The sequence below is a fragment of the Puma concolor genome, chromosome C1 (genome assembly GCF_028749965.1).
Source record: "Puma concolor isolate L17-30 chromosome C1, mPumCon1.1.hap2, whole genome shotgun sequence".
Classification (NCBI taxonomy): domain Eukaryota; kingdom Metazoa; phylum Chordata; class Mammalia; order Carnivora; family Felidae; genus Puma; species Puma concolor.
In genome coordinates, this window is record NC_141674.1 from 63,550,004 (window position 1) to 63,563,942 (window position 13,939).

General features: G+C 38.8%; 2 protein-coding genes, 1 long non-coding RNA gene and 3 other non-coding genes across 8 annotated transcripts in view; 5 read left to right on the top strand and 1 right to left on the bottom strand.

Moving 5' to 3' along the window:
* The first annotated feature begins 1,767 nt into the window (after positions 1-1,767).
* Positions 1,768-10,289, top strand: RABGGTB (Rab geranylgeranyltransferase subunit beta). Of its 3 annotated transcripts, none has more exons than XM_025932777.2 (9): positions 1,770-1,918; positions 2,993-3,100; positions 4,285-4,482; positions 5,045-5,150; positions 5,993-6,045; positions 6,131-6,241; positions 6,916-7,041; positions 8,962-9,111; positions 9,700-10,289. In XM_025932777.2, exons 1-9 carry the CDS (start codon positions 1,916-1,918, stop codon positions 9,838-9,840), a joined length of 996 nt encoding a protein of 331 aa, XP_025788562.2. In that variant the 5' UTR covers positions 1,770-1,915; the 3' UTR covers positions 9,841-10,289. The 3 variants fall into 3 exon arrangements, with proteins under 3 accessions (XP_086573443.1, XP_025788562.2, XP_086573442.1); XM_086717316.1 differs by lacking the exon at positions 1,770-1,918 and adding an exon at positions 1,925-2,915; XM_086717317.1 differs by lacking the exon at positions 4,285-4,482 and having other exon boundaries at positions 1,768-1,918.
* On the top strand, positions 2,756-2,834 carry LOC112849147 (small nucleolar RNA SNORD45). Its single transcript, XR_003222575.1, has one exon. It is a non-coding gene; the product is annotated as a small nucleolar RNA SNORD45 (small nucleolar RNA).
* On the top strand, positions 3,396-3,479 carry LOC112849148 (small nucleolar RNA SNORD45). The gene has a single exon (XR_003222576.1). It is a non-coding gene; the product is annotated as a small nucleolar RNA SNORD45 (small nucleolar RNA).
* Positions 4,623-4,694, top strand: LOC112849149 (small nucleolar RNA SNORD45). The gene has a single exon (XR_003222577.1). It is a non-coding gene; the product is annotated as a small nucleolar RNA SNORD45 (small nucleolar RNA).
* LOC147578106 (uncharacterized) overlaps positions 7,043-13,939 on the bottom strand; it is a 50,579-nt gene continuing 43,682 nt past the window's right edge. The window contains exon 5 of the long non-coding RNA XR_015254805.1: positions 7,043-7,283. This is a non-coding gene — a long non-coding RNA (uncharacterized LOC147578106). The remainder of the gene's footprint in view (positions 7,284-13,939) is intronic.
* MSH4 (mutS homolog 4) overlaps positions 10,400-13,939 on the top strand; it is a 92,451-nt gene continuing 88,911 nt past the window's right edge. Inside the window, exon 1 of the mRNA XM_025912517.2 lies at positions 10,400-12,243. Coding sequence (XP_025768302.1) covers positions 12,003-12,243 — 241 coding nt within the window. The 5' untranslated portion in view covers positions 10,400-12,002. The remainder of the gene's footprint in view (positions 12,244-13,939) is intronic.

Sequence of the window (13,939 nt, forward strand, 5' to 3'; positions counted from 1 at the left end):
AAGCCTTCCTTAAATCCTGTCCCCAGCTATCCTCCTCCTGTAGGCAACTGCTTTTAGTAATTCTGTGCATTTACAAATACATCCATATATTTTCCTACTTTGTTTTCCACACAAATAGTAGCACAACATACATAGCTTGGCACTTTCTGTTTTTGTTTTCACTTAATATATTTTAGAGATCTTTCCATAGCAATATATGCAGAGCTTCCTCTCTTTAATGACTGCATAATGAATACAGTGTAGTTTATTTAACCTTTTGATGGTAATTAAGGTATTTGTAACCTTTTGCTAATAAAGACTGCTGCTATCAATATTCTTGCACATAGGTCACTTCATACCCAAAAGACTATTTGTAGGATAAGTATCTATAAATAGAGTTGCTGAATGTAATTAAAAGAATTGCTAGAACTTATGCTTCCTCAAAGATTTCCATTTTGCTGATCATCACACCCCTAGAACTTAGAATAATATTTGGCACATTCTAGGGGCGCCTGGGTGGCTCAGTCGGTTGAGCTTCCGACTTCGGCTCAGGTCATGATCTCACGGTCCCGGAGTTCGAGCCCTGCGTCGGGCTCTGTGCTGACTGCTCAGAGCCTGGAGCCTGTTTCAGATTCTTTGTCTCCCTCTCTCTCTGACCCTCCCCCGTTCATGCTCTGCCTCTGTCTCAAAAATAAATAAACATTAAAAAAAAAAAATTTAAAAAAAAAACTATTTGGCACATTCTAGACATCCAATAAATATTTGTTGAATGAATTTATAAAGTAGGAAATGAGGCTTGTTCTTCATTTTTTCAGCAGTTATGGACTCAATCTGAATGTTACTTTTTGGATCTGATGCTTGCATTATTCCTACTTTGAGCATTGCTTTTCCCAGGAAGTGTGACCTCTCCCTCTCTTCCTTGGTTTCCTTCCCTCTACATCCCTCCCCGATCTGACTTAGAAGCAAAAGAAAGCTGGCGAAATCACATTAATATTTAGGGAAGACTTTTTAAGATAAAAAGTTTTAGGGCTAGAGACAGTCATCACTTAATGGTAAAAGGCTCAACCCACCAGAAATAGATGCTAAACTTACATGCATTTAATAAAGTAGCCTCAAACATACATGGGAGTATCAATGGAATTGCAGGGAGAAATAATGAAATTTACCATTATAGCAGATTCAACACTCTCAATTACTGATAGCCCATTATATTGATAGCCCACTGTGTCAGGAACTCTTCTCCAAATCGTTACTGAATGTAATAAATTGTAAGGGTATGGGGGCCAATATTTTCTAATGGGTGCTCAAAATGCCAAAGTATGAACGACCTAAGAAAGCACAAACGAAAACAGCTGCAATAATACCCCTAGCAAATCTGAATTTAGTGGAAAGCTTGTGATAGAAACATGAGTGTTTCTTTTTCAAAAGTAATTTACAAAACTTTTCAACTGTTAGCACTTCCTGAAGAAGAGAAGGGAGTAGGCGAGTGAGTCGCATCCGGTACGAAGGCAAACAGGAGGGAAATGTGAACATTTATTTCATTAACATTTACTCAAAAAACGTTTATTGAATACTTACTACGTGGAAGAACTCTACTAATTACCAGCTACTTCAGCTCTTCAGAGTCAAAGAACGTCAAAATCAAATGATTTCTTAAAAGTAATTCAGATATTTAAACATTACTTAAAACTTTTAGACAAATCGAGATGTTTATGGGACGAAGAAACGGGCGCCAAAGAATTTGGGCTCAGGCAGCGAGGACAGCTATGAGCAGTCGGCGGGGTCCTAGAGCAGCCACGCAAAGGCTCCATCCTACAGGCGCAAGTGTGGTCAGCTATGCTGGTGCTCGGAAGGGACCTAAGGGGCGCTTCTGCGCAGGCGCGTGCCGCCTAACTCTCCCCAGGAACCGACCCAAGTTCTCTTTTCGGTCTCAGACATGGTGAGTGAGGTTGCGTTTTGGGTTGGTGCTCGGGTGCAGTCCAGGTGGAATGATACCGAGCGGCTCGGTTACCTTAGGGTATTTTCGCAAGTATTAGAGAATGGTTAGCTTGAGATACGGGCCTTGCAAGGTTTCTTTAGGGCTAGGAGAGGGTGAAGCATTACTCAGCGTTTTCTGCAGATCTCGCGGGCTCAATTACGGCTTCTAATTTTATCTAGGCTTCATCCTAAGAGCCAGGCCTCAAGGTCCGACGGCCCAATTTCTTAATCGCTCAAAAAGCCGCGCCAGTTGGTGGTTCCTGTTTACTTTCTTAATATTGTATGGCTCAAAATCTGTAGTCATTACTGGTATGGTCTCTTTGAAGATGTAAATTTTAGGCGGGATCTGGTGGAAATTCACTAAATTCTTTTTTGGTAATCTACGTCATGACCTACTTAACAATGAGATAGTGCTGTCTCGATCACAATGAGCTAGATCAGAAGTGCAGGAACTGGAGCAGCGTCCTCATTTCCTGAGAGCTTGCTGCAAATGAAGAAACTAAGACTAAAAAGCTGGAAAAGATGAGGCTAAAGGGAATATTTCCTTGATAAATTGAATAGTCTTTGGAGCGTGTAGAGGTGGCTCTGAAACCTGAATTTCTAGGATTAGTAAAATTTCATTAAAGAACTTAACTGCAAATTATACGCTAGGTATATATATATTTATGCTTCAACTTGCTGCTACATGTAAACCTTCTGTTGGCCTGAATTGATAAGCTTGGATTTTCTGTGGTGTTTATTTTACTTAAAACTCTTAAGTGAATGGTAAGCAACAGCAGATATGGGTAATAATTTTTTGGGTCAATGATGAGCTGGCATGTATTCTGAATCCGAAGTTGATTATTACTACTTTAGCTCTAGAATTACTCTGAGACCTGAAAAATTACCCGAATCTTACCACGGCTTTAGTGCTTACAGTTTTTGTGTGGCAAGATGAAATCAAAGTGAAAAATTCAAATGTATGTTGAATATACAAACTGGGGTCAAGTATTAAAATAAGAACAGTTATGAAATCACTGCTTTTTTGTTTTGAAAGGGCACACCGCAGAAGGATGTTACTATCAAATCAGATGCACCTGACACCCTCTTGTTAGAGAAGCATGCAGATTATATTGCATCCTATGGCTCAAAGAAAGACGATTATGTATGTATATGATTTTACGTTGGAAATTTATTTTGAAGTGAATCTATAATGCATAAGCAGTCAGTAGGTCAGTAATGGCCCATGTTTCTTAAAAATGGTAACTCCTGCACGCCAAAGCACTGAAGATCCCTCTCTGAGGTGCGTTCAGTGTGCCTTTGGACATCAGGTTGAGAGTACATCAGCATTAACGATGGTTCTTAGAAGATTTGGCAGACAAAATAGATTACCACCTGCTTAGATTTGTAAGAGGTTTGAGGTACAAAAGAGATTTGTACTTTGTGGGTATTACTTTCAAGGTCAGTGATGTGTTGGCATGTATTACCTGAGTATATGGCTGATGTGTAATAATACTTTAGCTCTAGAATTACGCTGAGACCTTGAAAAAGTCCTTACCCTAAGTTTCAGAAACGTTGAGTAACATACAACTCAAAGTAAATATTTTTCCTAGTAGTATCCAGACAACAATTGAATTGACCATCTTGGCTAGTTTTGATGAATTTGTGACTTAAGTTCTCATAACCTCATTATGGAGTTGTTAAGGACCATGTTTATCTTTTCCCTGGATGACTCAAGGATTAAGTCTTAACTTATCCCTGCCTTTTTAATCTAGTGCTTACCAACCTATTATTTAAACCCTGAATTTGGGTTCACAGCAAACTAAGACCACTCACCTGATTCAAAATTTTAGTGTGTAATAACATCGGTGGACTCTCTGTCTACCAGTTTTTATTTTTCTTTGATGAGCTGTTGGCTATTTTATCTTTTGCATGCTTTGGCCATTTTGGTTTTCAAGTAGTTGTATCAGTAACTAATAGGTAATAGATGGGCTTTGTACATATTCCATATATCAATAGGATAGATGTCTAATAAATAACGATGTTAAGTACTCTGAAAGAAATATTTTCCCCAAACTTGAAAATGGTTGGTATATTTTTCACTTCTTCTGGTTGGCTCTTAGGAGAGATTGAAGTCCTGTTTGTATTGTCAGTCACAGGTGAATTTATCATATGCCTCTCAGATACTGTCCCCCCACCAAATTTGAGAGCCACAAATTTAAAATCATTACTGATGATGTTAGGATCAACTGAATTAAACAGTATGTGTGGTTAGTTAGCTTTGTATGTTCCATCACTTTTACCCTGCATCAGTTCAAACTGGCACATTAAAGTCATTGTGTATTTTAGGAATACTGTATGTCTGAGTATTTGAGAATGAGTGGTATCTATTGGGGTCTGACTGTAATGGATCTCATGGGACAACTACATCGGATGAATAGAGAAGAAATTCTGACATTTATTAAGTCATGTCAACACGAGTGTGGTGGAATAAGTGCTAGTATCGGACATGATCCTCATCTTTTGTACACTCTAAGTGCTGTCCAGGTAAATATTTATTAAAATTTAACAGTCTTGGCAGTGTATTTTCTTACTTGAGAACGCAGAAATTGGGTATTAGCAGTATGACAAAATTGGTGTCTATGTCAAACAAGTTTCTCTTTTCAAATGAAGCCTGTATTCTACAAGGTCAATGATGTGATGGCATGTATTAGCTGAATCCAAAGTTGATGTAAATAGTAAAATTCCACTGAGACCTTGAATGGTAAAATGTTTATCTTTGTTATATGTAAATAATTTGAAAATCTCCAGGTAGAGTTAAATGTTGATTTTCATATTAGTGAAAATGCACAATTAGGGGTTTAAATAGTATATTTAAAGGTCTTAGAATGCTAAGGTATAGTTTGTGTGTAGGGGATGAATGCTTTATGTTACCAATTTGGGTTTGTTGATAAAGCCTGTGGCATAATAGAAGATAGCCTGCACATTTGCAGTATGCATAGAGAAAAGGACATGTTTGCTTAACAATTTAAAATGTCATTGAGGAAAACATCAGAACAAACTTAGTGTTGAAGAGGTATTTACTTAACATGTTTTGTTTTTGTTACAGATTCTTACTCTGTATGATAGTATTAATGTTATTGATGTAAATAAAGTTGTGGAATATGTTCAGAGTCTACAGAAAGAAGATGGCTCTTTTGCTGGAGATATTTGGGGTAATGTCATTCTAAGCCATGCTACCCAAAATAACCAATTTTAAATTCTGTTTTGGTGTTGATTGTAGTGATAAACTTTGTTGAAAAATTTTAAGTACAATGAATTGGAGACTTTGCTAATAATTATAAGGAGACTTTTAAGTTTTTGATCTTTTCAGGTCCCACTAAGCAGCTGGTCTAACTGAAGTTAAATGGTCTGCTGGAAGTTCCAGCATGCACTGTGTAGTTATATCAGCATACAGGAGAACTGGAACAGAGGGGGCCAGTCTAAAAGATGAGGTAGGTGAAATTTTTTTCCCCAGTATTTGGTGACTTTGTAAAGTTTTTTTCAAACTATTTACTGGCAAGGGAAAAATAGTCAAAAAACTTTACAAACTTACTGGATATTTGAGTGGAGGGAGGGAATAGTACATAGTACTATATTTGATAAATGTAGATAATCTCTGCTTTAGGGCTGAATACAGTGCAGGCCGGAGAGACCAGCTGCTTCATGGGATGTGAAAATCCACTTTTATATAATAGGGTAAGTTCATTGTCATTATTAGAAATTGAATAGTCCTTTTGGTTCTGTGTTAGTTATCTTCCCTTTCTGAGCATTCTAAGCAACTTAAGATAAATTGCTGTATTTTTGACAAAACTATTTTCTAGTTACTGGTTTCCTCAGAAGTGATTTTGCTTCAGATTTAGCTTTCCTCCTAGTGTCCAAAAAGTAAATATTAAGCTTGCACTCTTGGAAATTTAACCGTGGTAGCTTTGCAGTTTGTTAGTTAACCTGCATTATATATTAGGGTCAGGTTCCTCTGGTAGCACTTATGTTTTGATTTGATTCCATTTTCTTTTAGGAGAAATTGATACAAGATTCTCTTTTTGTGCGGTGGCAACTTTGGCCCTGTTGGTAAGTTTTGAATATTGTATTGGAATAATTAAGTGCCCATGATTATTCTGGAATCTAATAGGCTTATTTTTTTTTCTGTTTGTAGGGGAAGTTAGATGCTATTAATGTGGAAAAAGCAATTGAGTTTGTTTTATCGTGTATGAACTTTGATGGTGGATTTGGTTGCAGGCCAGGTTCTGAATCCCATGCTGGACAGGTAATTTATTAATGTGGATTAAAATTGTCAACTTTGAAGGGATAACTAGTGTGGTAAACTGCTAAAATATTAATAGAAGTTTGTGTCTGTTAAATGTGAATGAAGTTAACTTAAATATACTATAATGTGGGATTTTACATAAGAATTGCTTAAATGCAGATAAAGGAAGGCATTTTTACAGTAGTATGTTCTAGCATCCTGTTCCCCACCTCTCCTGAACACCTATTTGCTTGTGCCAGAGAGGCAAATTGTGTTTGTAAAGAGTATTTGTACTGTTGTACATTGTATCTGTAAATAGTTGTCAAATAAAACTTGCTTTTTAGGGGCACCTAGCTAGCTCTCTGTCCATAGAGCATGTGACTTGTGATCATGGAGTTGTGAGTTTGAGCCCCATGTTGGGTATAGAGATTACTTAAAAATAAAATCTTGGAAAAAAAAATTGACTTTTAGCCATGAAGAAATTTTGACAATAGTATTTCATTGCAGAATTGGATCCTAGAATTAGTATGTTTGGATTTGTTCAGGTAGTTAGGTGATATTTACATGTTTGCAATTCTAACTTTTTAATAGAAACCAAGTTTTTAGACATAAATTGGCTTTTTACTTGAGTAGTTTTTATCACTATTACTATTGAAAAATTATTATATACATGTACTTTATGTCTGTAATTTTAGATCTATTGTTGCACAGGATTTCTGGCTATTACTAGCCAGTTGCATCAAGTAAATTCTGATTTACTCGGTTGGTGGCTTTGTGAACGACAGTTACCATCAGGTGGACTCAATGGAAGGCCAGAGAAGGTATAGTTTCATCAGATATACTGTGTTCTAGTAGCTTTGTTATTATAGCTTTTTGTAAATTGTTAATGAGCTTGTCTTTCCACCCCCATTGAAAATTTTCAGTTGTACATTCTAAAAAAATGCCCTTGGCGAAAAATTAGTTGAGATACTTATTAAGGTATCCATTTAAAAGACTCTTGAAGAAAAGATGTGTATGCTACTTTCTGATGCTGTCTTCAGTCTTCCCTATCCTGAAGTAGAATCTGGAGTAGAATCTGAGGGAAAACAAAAAAAAAATGGCAAATAACTCTTGGCTTTAAAGTATATTTGTATTTAGACTTAGTATATGAATTCTTAAAGGGTCTTTTTCCCTATCCTGAAGGCCTTGTATTTTCCAGGGATAGAAATGCAGCTATTTCTTTAAACTTTTAGTTCTAGACCTATACCAAGGAAAATCAGTCATGCATTAAAAGTTTTGTTTGTATTTGGGACCCAAAGAGGGCTATTGTGTTTAAATTCTTTTAATGTTTATTTTGGGGGGTGGGGTGGGGAGGCTACAAGAGAGGGGGAGACACAGAATCCGAAGCAGGCTCCATCCAGGTTCTGAGCTGTCAGCACAGAGCCTGATACTGGGCTCGAAATCACGAACTCTGAGATTGTGACTTAAGCTGAAGTTGGACACTTAACTGAGCCACCTAGGTGCCCCCCGCAAGGAGGGCTGTTAAGTGAACACCTGTATCTTGTGTAGAAATCTCCATGTCTACTTACTGGGTGAAAGGACAAATAACTTAGAAAATCAATGATTTTTAAAAATTCTACAAAGTTTTCATTTAAAACCTTTATTAAATTTTTTAAAAGAAAAACCCAATTTTTGACATTTTGATTTGGAGGGAAGGGAATCCAGCTTTCCTTCATAGTTTGCATTTCTCTTTAGTTATCACACATTCTCTAAATTGGGTCTGGAAGCGCCAGATAGTAAATGTTTATAGCACTGTAGGACATACAGTCTTATTGCAACTACGTAATTATCCTGAAGAGCAAATTGTAAGACTTGTGTATTATAAAAACCATTTATGCATATAAAATCTTTTGGGGTGCTTGCATGGCTCATTTGGTTAAGCATCCAACTTCGGCTCTGGTCATGATCTCATAGTTCATGGGGTCAAACCCCACGTAGGGATCTGCTAATAGTGCAGAGCCTGCTTGGGATTCTCTCTCTTCCTCTCTCCCTTTCCCTCTCCTTTTCTGACTCGTGCTTTCTCTCTCAAAAATAAATAATAAAGCTTAAAAAAACAAAAAACATTGTAGTCTAGATAATGACTCAAAGACTGTAGCTAGCTGGATTTTAGGGCAAAAATAATAAGGCATGGTGGTGCTTTTGTCTAGATCACTGTATTTTTGTTAAACTTTGCTTGTTCAACATTTATGAATAAGGTAAGGGGTAGGGAAGTACCCATAGGTGGTTTCTAGCTAGTTAAGGTCCAGTGAAAAACCTGGATAATCTTGGACAGTTAGAAAATGGGTCAGGGTGGGGATTGCCAGGAATCTACACTTAGTGTAGGAGAGCTTTTAATACACCTATGAATCACCCACTGATTTTGTTGAAATGATTCTTCAATTGAAGGTGAGATGTTCTGCGTTTTTTAAACCCAAGTGACCCATATTTTGAGGAGCTAGGCTTTAGACTGTCTTTAAGCAGGTATATCATAACATTAGCATAAGGGACATTCTTTGCATATAAAATAGAGGTACAGGTATAGTTTTCACTGAGTAACAAAGCTCTGAAACTTTTAGCATGGGTATCTGTGGATTGAAATGTTTGTTTTCCAGTGATTATCTTTAATTCTAAAGATTATCTTTAATTCTAATCCTCCCCCACCCCATGTTTGGACTAGAGAATAAAATTGTGGCAATTCTCTTGTGGCTTTTTTTTTCTCCTAGTTACCAGATGTATGCTATTCATGGTGGGTGTTGGCTTCCCTAAAGATAATTGGAAGGCTTCATTGGATTGATAGAGAGAAACTGCGAAGTTTCATTTTAGCATGTCAAGATGAAGAAACAGGAGGATTTGCAGATCGACCAGGAGATATGGCAAGTATATTTCTGACATCTTGTTAGTTACATTTTCAGAAAATGTTGCTTTGAGTTACTTTTAGGTTTCCAGGCATTTCCAGACATGGAAGTGGGATAGTATGCAAAGTAGGATAGATACCCTTCCGATAATTTTAATTTGAGAACAGATGATATAAAACAAGTGTACAGAAATTTCTTATCACTTGTCAAGAAAAGTAGTGTATGGTGAAGGTCCTGTGTTAAAAACAGAATTTGAAGCCATCATTTTTATTTTATACATACATATTTTAATTTTTTTTTTTTTTTTTTTTTTTTGATGTTTGTTTTTGAGAGGGAGAGGGAGACACAACAATCCCAACCAGGCTCCAGGCTCTGAGCTGTCAGCACGGAGCCCAACATGGGGCTCAAACTCCCCAGCTGTGAGATATGACCTGAGCTGAAGTTGGACATTTAACTGAGCCACCCAGGCACCCCCATCACTTTTATTTTAGAAGAATTAAGCATTTATTAAAGTAAAATACAATGGGATCCAATATAACTTGTTCAGAAGTAGAGTTTCAGAAGTTTTCATTTGTAATACTTTATAAATTCTTATTTTTTAAATAGGTGGATCCTTTTCATACTTTATTTGGAATTGCTGGATTGTCACTTTTGGGAGAAGAACAGATCAAACCTGTTAGTCCTGTTTTCTGCATGCCTGAAGAAGTACTTCGGAGAGTGAATGTTCAGCCTGAACTAGTGAGCTAGACAGTGAGACATTGCTTAGTATAGTTTTGCTATCTTAACAAAAGTGCTTATCAGACTTAATGTGCTTAAAGTGCTTATCAGACTTAAAAGCTGTGTTACTATTTTGTATATGAATATTAATTATGTACTTATACATAATGTAAAATAAAGATCTTTATTGTATCAGCTTTAGATTACCTTCTGCAATGCTGTTATTCTGAGTACAATTATTTGTTTCTGCTTCAGTGTATTTATTTGTATGTTTCCTTAACAGCAAGCTCAGTTTAAAGAACTATTTAAAGAAGTATTGTGTTCTACTTGATTTTTTCCATGTGCTTCTTTCATGTTATATAATAATGGCTAATGTAAATTGGTCTATGTCAATGAGAATGTGAATGTTAATAAAAATTGATAAACCCATCCATATATGAATTAAAAGATGCACAAGAATAAATGGCTTTTGAAATTTGGGACTGTTTCGTAAGTTTATGGCTACTCTGAATTGGTCACAAAGTAATTTAGGTAAATGGTGCATTTCACCATCTTAGAGTAGGATTGCAATTTGGATATACTTTACTCTTATTTTTCATGATTTTATGTCACAGTGCCAGCTATTCCCAAGGAATTGTTGGCCTTCAAGGAAATGGAAGTTGATAGTTGCCACAATATTTTTTGAACCTGTATTTTCAGAAACATGAGCACAGAGGAGTATTCTCTGTGAGTTTTACATTCTTGGTGAAAATGAAGTATGGAAGTTGAAATTTTCTCAAGCATGTTGGCAATATTCTATGTTAATAGTCCTTTTAAGAATAAGGATTAGTGGGGTTCCTGGCTGGCTCAGTTGGTAGAGCATGGCACTCTTGTGAGTTCAAGCCCCACATTGGAGGTAGAGTGAAAGTGATGGTTCACTTAGACCTCATTCACCAATGTCCATTTTTAACATTTTGAAGAAAAGGTGCTTAACATGAGATTGTTGAAATGAAACTATTTTGACAGTTAACTAATTTGAAGAGTTTAGGATGAATTGCCACTATTTTGATCTGAAAGTTTGAAATTGGATAGAACATAATATTTAAATGGTGCCATTGGAACTGTGGGTGAACTAGGCTGTAAACACCTGATTTATTGAGGTAACAGCTGCCTGAAATCAGTTTTTACATAATGTTGGGTTAGTTTCACGTGTACAACAGTGATGTCACAAGTCTGTACTTAAACGCTGTTTAGTAATATTTAAATGTTTTTCACGTTTATTTTTGAGAGAGCACCAGCAGGGGAGGGGCAGAGAAGACGGAGACACGGAATCTGAAGCAGGCTCCAGGCTCTGAGCTGTCAGCACTGAGCCACCCAGGTGCCCCTGTTTAGTAATGTTTTTCAGTATCTTCTAATAGTATCCAGAGTATTTTCTCAATCCTAGCTTCTCTATGAAGTTGGTACTGCTATTTCCATAGTCAAGAAAAGTAAAAGGCCCTGAAAGTCATTTGTTGCAAAGCTAGAGCTTGGATTTGTATAGTCTGTTCTTAACTAATTCATACCTACAGTATATTCATACCTACAGTATGAAAAATAGAGAACTGTGGGAGAGAGCTCATCTTTTTTGACCTGGTTCTTAGGGCACTGTGTATATAGTTCTGTGCTTAATGGGTGAAGGGCAATTTTGTGATCAGCCTTGTGGATACTGAAGCTGTAGGAGGTTCGTGGCACTTTCTGTGTTTTGCTATAGAAGCAATGTTAGGCTGAAAACTGAATTTGTCTCCACCAGCAGGCGTTGAGTGTCCAGTGAGGGAGAGTTTGAAAATTTAAAAATTTCAAAAGCGTATTTGAGGGTATGTGGGAAATGTTAAAAAGCACCAAACCCCTTTAGTAAAATAGAGTGCTGTGGTAACTAACAACGGGGCTACCAAATTGGATGGACATCGATGGGCTCTGAAGAATTTGGTTCAGCCGAGTTGTGCCTCATTAAGCTCAAAGCCACAAAGCCAAATCCTGGGAGAGGTGGAGGCACTGGACACCGGTGGGGGTAGGATCCCAGGTGTGGGTGGGGGAAGTTGGGGTCGGTGCGCCTGCGCGCTGGGGCTCTGTGCGTCTGCGCACGGGGCTCCAGCCCTGTTCTTCGACGCTTCCGTACTTCGGGGCGGTGACGCCGCTCAGAAATCCCAACCTTCTGTCTGGAAAGATTCGTGAGGATGCTGAGGCCTGAGGTCTCGTCAACCTCGTCTTCTGCCCCTGCGGCTTCCCCCGCATTGGGAAAGGCTAGAATTCAGGGTCGTCGCTATAATTTCGGACTCCAGGAGACTCCTCAGAGCCGCCCTTCAGCGCAGGCCTCCGCGTCCACACCTCCGGGCACGTCTGGAGCCGCCGGCGACCAGAGCAGCAGCAGCAGCAGCAGTGTCCATGGCCACCCGCCCTGCACCCGACCCGCCCAAGGCAAGGAGTGGTTGGGTGGAGTCACCTGTCAGCCGGAGGTCTGCAGCATCTGGAGGTTCAGGGGGCGGGGGTGGGCGATTACCACAGAGAAGGTTCCGTTGGGATTTGGAGGATGAGAATGGGGTGCTCTAGGAATTTGCTGGGTCTGAGTGACTGGACTCGGCAAATTGGTTTTATTACAAGGCCGCAATGGTAAATGGCTCAGTTCTGAGGAAGACTGAAATAACTTACGGTGTAATGCCCCGCCCCAAGTATATGACAAATGGGAGAATTTGTGCAAGAGTTTGGTGATAGCAATGCTAAACCGCTTGGCTCCTAAACTAGGATAGGACGAAAATAGATTTTTTTAAATTTAATTTAATGTTTATTTTTGAGAGAGAGAAAGAGAGAGAGAGGGAGACACAGAATCCGAAGCTGAGCTGTCCGCACAGAGCCCGACGCAGAGCCCTACCCGGAGCTCGAGCCTAAGAACCGCGAGACCATGACCTCAGCTGAAGTCGGAGGCTTACTTAACCAACTGAACCACCCAGGCGCCCTGAAAATAGATTAAATTTAGCGTTTCATCTAATTCAGTTGAATAATATGTTTAAGTAGTTTAAAAATGTATGTACTTAAATGCGAGTTCAACTTACTTATATTCGGACAACTCTCTCTTCGTGGAAAAACTGACAACTCTGATATATCAGTAGGAAAGTTCCCAAACAGGGAAATGAATCCAAATGAATTTAAAACTTTTGGGGGGTGCCTGGGTGGGTCAGTTGGTTGAGTGTCCAACTCTTGCTTTCAGCTCAGATTGTGATCTCCGCGTTCATGAGATCGAGCCCCATGTCGGGCTCAGTGCTGATAGTGCCAAGCCTGCTTGGGATTCTCTCTCTCTCTCTCTCTCTCTCTCTCTCTCTCTCTCTCACCCTCTCACCCTCTCACCCCCCCCCCCCCCCGGTCTAAAATAAATAAATAAATAAAAAACACATTTAAAAAGTTGTTAAAACTCTTGTACTATTTGCATGGCAAGAGAGAGTTTCAATGAAGTCAAATCAGTCCAAGAAAAAGAAGTCTCATAATTGCTATACAAAGTAAACATCTGGTGTATTTGAAGAGTAGAGGGTAGTTTATGATTTTATCAAGAGTAGTCTCAGCTTGTAGAAGCACATTAGCAAGCACTTTCCTTATATTTTAGTACCAGATTATTTATCATTAATGCCATTAAGTTTGTCATAATTGGCTATTTTTTTAAAGTTGTTATCTGGGGCGCCTGGGTGGCGCAGTCGGTTAAGCGTCCGACTTCAGCCAGGTCACGATCTCGCGGTCCGTGAGTTCGAGCCCCGTGTCAGGCTCTGGGCTGATGGCTCGGAGCCTGGAGCCTGTTTCCGATTCTGTGTCTCCCTCTCTCTCTGCCCCTCCCCCGTTCATGCTCTGTCTCTCTCTGTCCCAAAAATAAATAAAAAACGTTGAAAAAAAAAATTTTAAAAATAACTTTTTCTGTATTCTATGATTCCACTATTTAAAATTTTTAATCATGGGGCGCCTGGGTGGCGCAGTTGGTTAAGCGTCCGACTTCAGCCAGGTCACGATCTCGCGGTCCGTGAGTTCGAGCCCCGCCTCAGGCTCTGGGCTGATGGCTCAGAGCCTGGAGCCTGTTTCCGATTCTGTGTCTCCCTCTCTCTCTGCCCCTCCCCCGTTCATGCTCTGTCTCTCT